General features: G+C 44.5%; 1 protein-coding gene across 6 annotated transcripts in view; it reads right to left on the reverse strand.

Moving 5' to 3' along the window:
- LOC129503687 (OX-2 membrane glycoprotein-like) overlaps positions 1 to 9,660 on the reverse strand; it is a 108,643-nt gene extending 98,983 nt beyond the window's left edge. For 4 of the 6 annotated variants that reach the window (XM_055315977.1, XM_055315978.1, XM_055315979.1 and 1 more), the window contains exons 1-4: positions 9,526 to 9,660; positions 8,531 to 8,804; positions 5,797 to 5,878; positions 1,989 to 2,309 (exon numbers count right to left, since the gene is read on the reverse strand). In XM_055315977.1, the coding sequence (XP_055171952.1) occupies positions 1,989 to 2,309; positions 5,797 to 5,878; positions 8,531 to 8,626 (499 nt within the window). In that variant the 5' untranslated portion in view covers positions 8,627 to 8,804; positions 9,526 to 9,660. Of the gene's footprint in view, positions 1 to 1,988; positions 2,310 to 5,796; positions 5,879 to 8,530; positions 8,805 to 9,525 lie in introns of those variants that run through there. The other 2 variants (XM_055315980.1, XM_055315983.1) reach the window with 2 other exon arrangements.
- Between the last annotated feature and the right edge of the window lie 103 nt (positions 9,661 to 9,763).

Raw genomic sequence — 9,763 nt, forward strand, 5'->3', positions numbered from 1 at the left:
TGCTCAGAGGTGGGCCTTGGTCTGCTTGGAGCTGGACCAGGGAATGAGATGCAATAGAGGAGACTTGAAAAGTCCCCGCTCAGAATTATCTATAGAAAATGTAAATTAGAAATTCTCTGCTGATAACCAGAGAGTCACAGAATGACAGCTGGAAGGACCTTGGGGATCACCTTATGGAGTTAAGAGGAAAAAAATGAGTTTATGAGAAAAGGATATTACGTTAGTTCAGCTGCAACCCTGTTCCCTTTCAAAAGTCCCTTGACTAGCGAAGTCATTATCAGTGTGTACTTTCAATGTGTAGTTTATCTCTGCTAAGCAAATGCAAGCCAGCTTTCCTGTGGTTGCTCTGGAGCCTACAAGATAACTAAAGGGCAGGAGCTAAATGAAAGCCTGGTCTGTGCTTAGAGGTTCAAGAGGCAGGTAGGTGGCAGTGGGCTGGAGGAAATACAGAGCCAAAGGACTGTGGCTTTTTTCCATGAGATTACTAAAGTCACTGGGCTCGAGGGGAAGACAGATAAAAGTGAAGGAAGGCGAGTATGGTTGGCATGGAGACTGGGTGTCAGGGCTGTCTGGTATATCAAGAGATGACTTCCATGAAAGCTCTAAGGTGTGGCTGGAAAGGCTCAGTGTGGAAAAGAACTGGGTTACTAGCCAGAAGACGCAGGGGAGCCTGGTTTTCAGGCAAAAAAATAATACGAAAGGTTATAAGTAAAGGAGGGACAGTAGAAAAGAGAAAGATGAGGGGAAAAAAAGAAGAAAGAAGAAAAGAAAAGGTAACAGATGGGAAGCTAGGGGGGCTAAGTGGTTGAGCGTCTGCCTGTGGCTCAGGGGTCCTAGAATGGAGTCCTGCTTCTCCCTCTGCCTATGTCTCTGACTCTCTCTCTGTGTCTCTCATGAATAAGTAAATAAAATCTCAAAAAATTTTAAAAAGTAACAGAAATGAGTAAAACATGACATAAGAAGAAAAAAGAAAAGTGAAGAGGTAGGAGGAAGGATGAAAGGAAAGAAGGGAAGACTGGAAGGTGGGGAAAGACAAAGAGAGACAAAGTCTCTTTGTCTTCAAAGAGACAAAGAAAACAAAAGAAATAGAGTCAAGAATAAAACCTGAGGTAATATCCCGCAGAGAGGACTCTTCATAGGCAAAATAAGCAAGAGAAACCTTTTTCCAGTGTTGCCATCCCCCCCTCTGCACTCTTGTCTACTGAGCCTCCTCTTACCCATGTCCAATATTCTTGGTGGGCTCGCACTCTCACTTTCACATTCCTGATAACCCTGTCTACATTTCTCTTTTCCCTTCTAAAACACCCATCAGGTGTGCCATGGTCCAAAGTTGCCCCTTTCTCCCACTTCTCAGGTCCCAATCTCAGCTATGTGTCAATTAAAAGTAAAAGAATCTTCTCAAACTAAGCCTCTTGGATTGTAAAAGAATGCTTATTATCCAGTTAAATCCCTAGTTGGCATCAGGTTATGAAGAGCCTCTGCCCTATGTCCCCTTACCAATCCCGAGAGAATTTTGGTGAGACAAAATGAGAGGGACCACCGTAATTGGCTCCAGGTGAGCCCAATCTGGCCAACATGTTAGATCCAAAAGTGGTAAAGCTGTTAGAGATCCCACACATGATCTATCAGATAGATAAACTCTGGTTCAGAGTGGACAGGACTCTTCCAAGTCCACATGATGGCTAATGGCAACGCTAGGTCTGAATCACATCACATTTACGGAGAACCCATCATCCTCACCATGGTACTTAATTTACTCTTGCTGACAACATGATTTCTCAAAGATCCCTCCACGCAGAGATTCAATGTAGCCCCGTGAACTTTCCAAATAACTACAAGCACGGTCATAACAGACATGAAAGGCTAAGCATCTTCTCATGAACCTTTCTGAGGTTAGGATCCTGAAAAACTAGGCCTACCACCACATTCTGAACATTGTGGAGCATAACACGTCTAGACAGAGACAATGTATTCTCGGAGATCCTCACCAGAGAGGGTGAGGCAGGCTGTTCCTGAGATCTTCCCAGAACCAAAAGTGTTGAAGAGGCACTTGTAACACCCTTCATCCTCCAGGGTGGTATTCCAGAAGGTAATGGTTGAGTTCTTGAGCTCCAGCTGGGTGACATTTATCTTGTCCTTGTAGGCAGGCTGGACCACGACCCCATGGTTCTTGCTGAAGGTGACCATGTTTTCCAGGCTCACAGGTTTGACTTTTTGCCATGTCACTATCAAGACTTCCTCGGGATTTTGCAGAGAGCATCTTAAGGAAGCAGGTGTATTCAGCAGCCTTTTTTCGTCTTGGGTCACCACTTACATGGAATCGTAAGAGAACATTTATATTTTAAAATTTAATACATGACATACGTACTTTTCTGATTAAAAAATGCATGTTCAAAGCTCAACATAGAAAAGATAGCGGATAGTGCAAAGAAAATATTTACCTACATCCTTGACGCTGCTAGAGAAATGTAGGTTCAAATATGTTTAGTCAATCTTTAAGAGTAACAAAGTAAAAAACAAAAACAAAAACAAAAATAAAAAACAAGAAAGTAAACTCTCAGTGACTAGAAGTTGTGTGAAGAACCCCTGTAAACTGGAAGTAGGTAGAATGAGGTTGGAGATGAAGACTGCCAGAGAGAATAGAAGCATCACCAAGAGGGCTCATGCCCAGAGGGGTAGAAGCAAGAAAGGGCCCATGGACAATTGGCAGAGTGATTAGTTTAAGTGCAGATGTAGCAGCTCTTCACACTCTACACACACACTCTACAGAGGGGGCAGCGAGAGGGGCGTCTGCCACCAGGAAGCAGTGGTGAACACAGGGACATAAGGAAGAAAAATGTAACAACAAAATATAAAACTATGGGCAACCCGGGTGGCTCAGCGGTTGAGCATCTGCCTTCAGCTCAGGGCGTGATCCTGGAGACCCGGGATCGAGTCTGGAGACCCGGGATCGAGTCCCACATTGGGCTCCCTGAATGGAGCCTGCTTCTCCCTCTGCCTGTGTCTCTGCCTCTCTCTCTGTGTCTCTCATGAATAAGTAAATAAAATCTTTATATATATATATAAACATGAAAATAATATGCTTTAGGAGCCTGCACAGGACCAGATGGCTTTGACAACCAGTAACAGTCTACCCATTCCCACATTTTTACTTAATGCAGTGAAGAATATAAGGCATGATAGTAATTTCTTCCCCCTCCAATGCAGGCTGTTCATACTGATACAACAGATGATTCAGTGGGAAATCTCAATATAATTAGGCAGACATTTGAGAAAGCTGACACAACGAAAGAAGAAAAAACCTCTACAAACCCAAGAACTTCTACCAAATGAATAAAGTTACCATAAATCGATAAACACTTTGACACAAGTAAATGCGATATCTTAAGTGTAAAAAGAAGCCAGCATTGTAAATAGTAGAAAGTAGAGTTGCAGAAAGTGACAAATATAAAATCTTAATGATTTGGCTGACTTAGTAGACTGGACGTCACTGAAGAGTAAACTAAGTAGGAAAAGCAGGTCATGGAATTCTTCCAGAATGTAGCACAAAGAGATAAAGATATGGAAAAAAATTAAAGAAAAATTCAAAGACCTAGGATGTTCCGGCATCAGACCGTTGAGACTTACAAGAAGGCAAAAGGAAGAATGGGAGACAAAAGCACTGTAAGGGACAAAATGTATTTTTCAAAATAATAAAAGGAGCAATCTAAAATAAGATATATTCATTATAAGCCTTTATGTTGGGAAGCCTGGGTGGCTCAGTCAGTTAAGCATCCACCTCTTAATTTTAGCTCAAGTCATGGCCTCAGGGTCATGGGATGGAGCCCCACATTGGGCTCCGGGCTCAGCGAGGAGTCTGCTTGAGATTTCCTTTCCCTCTCCCTGCCATGTTCTCTCTCACTCTCTCTCTCTCAAATAAGTAAATAAATCCTTAAACAAACAAAGGTTTATGTGTCTAACAACCTAAATGAAAAATATAAAAGGCCATAGAATTGCAAAGAAAAAATTTTAAATGCACAATGATAATGGAAGAGTTTTTCGATAGTTTGCTCAGGATTTTCAATTCCATATATTAAAAGATACATATAAAGCAAAAAAGTCAAATATAAGAATGAGAAGATTTGAAAAGTGAGGATTTATACATAAATCGTTACATATATGTTTAGGTTTTATATATGTGTGTGTATATAGGAATGTATTTATAAACTTTTACCCAAAGAGAACATATAATCTTAATAAATATTCCCCTAGATTGAACTTGAAATAGTGTAAGAAAAGCTCTTACCCTATGACCTTGAACACTGTCCGCAACGCAATCAACAAAAAATTTGCATACTTCTTTGAACTCTAACTATACCAGATACCATAGCAAGAAAAATCAATTCCATCAACTACTATAAAAGACAAGGAGATATAATGTCTTAAAATCCATAGAAATTAATAAAGCCATTTTCAGAGGAAAATATTCAATCCTAAGGAAGCAAGAAAGATGGAAAAAATGAATGCACACGTATATCCAAACATCTCACTCCCCCAAAAGATAAAAGGAGTGAATTAACATAGATAAAAGCACAAATTAATGAAATGGTACACAACATGTAGACCTAATCAAAAATACCAAAATCTGTTTGTTTTTTTTTAAGTGAATAACATAGAGAAAACGTTAGCTAGTGTGATTAGAAAAAAAAGAAGCACAAACAAATAAACAATATCCTCTCAATGGCACTTCCACAACGTCAGGGATGAGAAGGTAGGCAGAGCAAGAGATACAAATTGAAGCCACGAGTGCCACGGAAGTATAGTTTTCGGGAGGTGTACTCTTGGTAGATGTGAAAAGTTCTAGAGTCTATACCTGTTGTTGGGGTTTTCTGAAGGTTGAGATTTTGCAGAGCAGAGATTTGAAGAAATTGCTGCTCTTAGAATGGAGAGTAGAAAAGGAACTAGAGCTAGGGTTTTAACTTCTTAGGTGATTGTCCTATTTGACAATGGAAGAAATAATTTAGTGGAAAGTTTACAATTCTTGGATGCTTCTATGGAATTCCATTTAGATCTCCCCCACCCCTCGTTCCCCACCAGTCGGTTGGTAAAGGCTCTGCCGTGGATGGTGTGAAGCCTGCCCTGTCTCTACCCGTGAAGGCTGACGGAGAGCAACATCACATGCAAGATGATAAAAGGTCAGTGGCAAAGTGAGGGGTGGCTTCCCCTGGAACAGAGAAAGGCCTGGCACAATTAGGAAATTCAACAGATAAGTGGACAGCACAGGCATATGCTTTATATAATAGACCGTGAACCTATGTAACCTCTCTATTTCATTATTTTCCATTATTTTCTTTCTGCAAAAGAGGGGTACACCCAATTTAAAGGCTTACTGCCAGCTTATCTTCCAAGAAGGGTATGTTCATCCATCCTCCCCAGGCATTTCCATATCTTTATAAACATAGAGAATTACATTTAGATAATATTTCTTTTCTTTAAATAATATTTCAAACTTATTTGATTTGACAGGTGAAAGACATCTTAATCGAGAAAGACATCTTAATAGAAATGGATTTTTTCATGTCTGGTTTTAGCTATGGAAACAGTTTCTAAATATTCAAAGTGTTTTTCCACTTTGAAAACAAAAAAATGTGGAAAGCAGAAAGAACCACTCCCATTCCTCCAAGCAAATTACATGTTTAAATAATTCACGCAGACAAATGAACTAGCACAGCACAAAACAACAGTAGCCAGATGTCTGTCTCCTCTACAGAAATTATGCTTCCTGAACTCCCGGCAGGGGAACTGGCATCTTTTTACCTTGCGCCCTGCATAGCATCACTGTTGCCAAGAGCCAAATCAGTCCACAGGTAGACAGTTGACAGAAGAGCCTCCTGAACACCTGAAGACAGAAAGCAAAGCACAGAAATGGGCATTTGCATGTGGATCAGAAGCTAAGGAAGCTTCGGTCTCATGGCTACTTGAGGGAAATGCTGCAGATGACGTTTTAACCACCAGATGACTTTGGTTTTGTGGATGCAGAACCAGAGACTATAATGGAAGAAATAAAGGAGTGTGCTCAGATGTGGGAAGAGAAAAGCATGACTCCTCTGTAATGGCAATCCCTAGCAATTTGAGGTCTTGATTTAGGGCCATTATTGTCTAGGGCAAGGCCTCAAAGATGGGGGATGGCTGGGGGAACAAATTGCCCTAAAAACACGGAGAAAACACAGAGGCTACAAATGCTAAAGAGCACCCACTTCCCAAATAATCCACATCTGTTAACATTAAAGACATAATTCAGGGGCAACCACTTTCCAGAAAGATAATGACTGCCTTGACCTTTGCCAAAGTAGATTCCCCTGCAAGTTCTGCAAACTTTATGTGAATCACTCCTTTTAAAAAACAGTAATGTCCAGGGGCGCAGCTGGTTAAGCATCCGACCTTTGCTTTCAGCTCAGGTCAGGATCTCAAGGTCCAGGGATCAAGCCCTGTCTCGGGCTCCGCACTTAGCACAGAGTCTGCTTGAGATTCTCTCTCCCTCTCCCTCTGTCCCTCCCATTTGTGCTCATTCATTCTCTCTCTCTCTAAGTAAATAAATAAATCTTTTTAAAAAGTAGTATTATTTATTTATTTATTTACTTACTTACTTACTTATTTACTTCATTGCTTTATTTTCACGTGTCTGGGCAAAAATCCTTGGTATTCTTACATGGTAACATTTAATGCTATTCTGGGTATCATTTATTACAAAATGAGAGGAAGGGAAGTAGATAAATTAACTTCTCTCTATAGTGGCCCCATGGATCCATTTACTTGGTCTTCGTGCATGTGTTCATGAGGGTAGAGGCAAGAAATAAAACTTTTCCCTATAGTTCTCTATGATAGAGATGTGGAAGAAATGTGGGTTTCTCTGTATTTTTCTTTAACTGAATTTCATATTGCCATTTCAGCTATAGAGGTAGAGACTTCATTTCGGCCAATATCTCATAATCTCTGTCAGTTGAGCCCCTACCACTTCAGCACCTCATAATTGTCCCAATCTCTGGCACTGCATCTCCAGGCTTAGAGGCTCACACATTGCCAAGCCATGGCACAGGGCTACTAACCCTTGGTTGCAACCATCTGTCCACAGTAGAATTCCCTGAGATGGCTGCGTTCCCCTCCAGTCATGTGGTCAATATATCAGTGCTACTATCTTAGGCACTGTATTAAGTGGTTTAAATGTTTAATTCTCATAGTAACCCAATGAAATAACAGTATTTATTTATTTAGCACTTTCTAACATCACTCACTAGTCTTGGGCACATTTGTGCAATTAAACCTTGGGCTTATACAAAGTGTCTTCTCTTACTCTCTTTTGTTTTGATTCCATGCTCCCAGGTCCTCTCTGTGTTAGGCCAAGAAAAAATCTACAAGCTTTCTCTGCCTAGACCCCCATGTATCTACCCATCTCCAATTTATGCTTTCCTTGTCATGATGAGAAGGCCGGTCTCTTCCCACAGTTCCTCCCTCCCCCCCCGCCCCCCCAGGAAAGCAAGGTGCAGGTGTTTTCCGTTCTTGGATTTCAACACCTCCCTGTACGGTTTATTTACCATCCTCCTGAACTCCCTCCCCATTCACAGGGACCAGGCACAGGGCTGCCTTTTCAGAACACAAGATCGTGTCTGAATACAGATTTTATTTAGTCCCTCTTTGCTCTCCCAGCCTAGAAAATACTTATTTCCCTTAGGATCAAGAAAGCTGGTTTCTCCATTCCCTGCATTCTTCCCCTCTGGAATAATGTATGTCCTTGGGTTTTCCAGCATTTAGGCTTTAAGGCTCAAGTGCTCAGGCTCTTGGCTTCTGAAACTAAAAAGCCTTCTTTGGCACTCAAACTCCATGCCATTTTTTTTTTTTAACCATATGCCCCTCTCTCACATGGAAACCCAAATCCTAGCAAAGATGATGAGGAATGCAGAACGGATTGGCTCTCATAGTGAAAATCTGTGTTTTAGGATAACAGAGAAAGCAGATGCACACCTAAACACACTGAGTAGGCTGGGAGCAAAGAATTTTTAAGAAAGAAAAGGACAACACAACGATGGTGGAAGGGAATTAGAAGGAAAGCCTTGCTATTAAATATATACATAATTATTGTGGCTGATGAGCCGGAGTTAGCACAAATACCAGATGTGTGGGCTCCGACAAACGACTTCACCTCTCCAAGATGCAGGCAAAAATAAAATCACCAATCCTTCTGTTAAAAAAGACTAAACAAGACAGCACATGAAATGCGCCCAAGACTAGTGAGTGATGTAAGTAAGTGCTAAATAAATACTATTGTTATTTCATTGGGTTACTATGAGAATTAAGCATTTAACCCACTTAATACAGTGCCTAAGATATAGGAACACTGATATTTGTGAGGTGACCTAAAAAAAAAATAACATTTTCAAAAAAAAAAAAATCCCATTAATCAAATCACGTACAGGGAGTCCAAAATGGAGTAAATGGAGAAATCCAATTCTACCCCTTGCCAAGAGGGCCAGAGTTCCCAGAGGCCTGGTCTTACCTGGCGGCTGGACCCCTGGCAGGTAACTGCTCCTATCCATGCCTCTTCCCCTGAGTTTCTAGGAGCAAATCCTGATCCCATGGCGCGTAGTCGCATGGACTTGGAAAAATTAACCTCTCTGCTTGTTCTCCTTATTTGTAAAATCACAGAAGCATTCCTCCTCTGAAGGATGGTTGGCAAGATTTAGCAGCATCCAGGGCGCAGAGTAAACACAAGCTCCGAGGCCACCCTTCTCCGTTGTTAAGGAAGATACTGAAATAACCCGCCAAGCGGTCTTGCCAAGAAACCATATGTGAAAAAAGAAAACAAAAGCAAACCCGAGGTATTACTCGTATCTGGATTTTAAGCGTCCACTGCTGCCATCCCAGTGGACCGAGATCCTCGTCCGGTCTGCGGCGCGTAAACAGATCCTGAATACACAAAGTGCCTGTGTCGCCTGGATACCCCGGCCTTTAACCCTGACTCCTCTGGTCCCTTTCCCGGCTCCCCGAGCCCAAGGCCCGGAGGATGCGGGAGGCCGGCGCCCCCCGGGCGGAGCGAGCTCCTCGGGCGCCAGGGAGCGCTGGATCCCGCGGTCCCACCTCCGCGGCGGTGCCCGCGGGGACCCGGCGCTGGACCTGCCAGCCGCCCCGCCCCCCCCCCAGCCCCAGGACCCCCGCGAGCCCCGCGCCGCCGGCTCCCGCCACGCCCCCTCACCCCGCTGGCCTCCCTGAGTCCCCCTGCGCCCCCGCTGCCTCCCTGCGCGCTCCCTGCGCCCCCCTGCGCCCCCTCTGCACTCCCTGAGCCCTCCCTGCGCCCCCCCTGCACCCCGTCAGCCCTCCCTGCGCCCCCTCTGCACTCCCTGAGCCCTCCCTGCGCCCCCCCTGCACCCCGTCAGCCCTCCCTGCGCCCACCGCTGCCCTCCCTGCGCCCCCGCTCCCCCCCGTACCCCCGTTACCCCCCCCCTGCGCCCCCCCCCGCCCCAGCGCGCTCCGTCCACGCCGCGCGGCGCTCACCCGCATCCCCGCGGTGGCTCGGGCGGCGCCGCACTGCGGCCGGGGCTGGGAGCCCGAGGGAATTCCTCCGGGAGGCCGGGGCGCGCGGAGGAGGCCCTGTCCCCGCCCCGGGCCCGGCGGGAGCCGCTCCCCCAGCCCCGCCGACCGCCTCCCCGCCGCGCCGCGCCGCAGCCGGCCGCGGGCTCCGCACTTGACTTTCCCACCCCGAAACAGCTGCGGCTCTTAGAGAAACTGAGAC

Source organism: Nyctereutes procyonoides, unplaced genomic scaffold, assembly GCF_905146905.1.
Source record: "Nyctereutes procyonoides isolate TBG_1078 unplaced genomic scaffold, NYPRO_anot_genome, whole genome shotgun sequence".
Taxonomy (NCBI): Eukaryota; Metazoa; Chordata; class Mammalia; order Carnivora; family Canidae; genus Nyctereutes; species Nyctereutes procyonoides.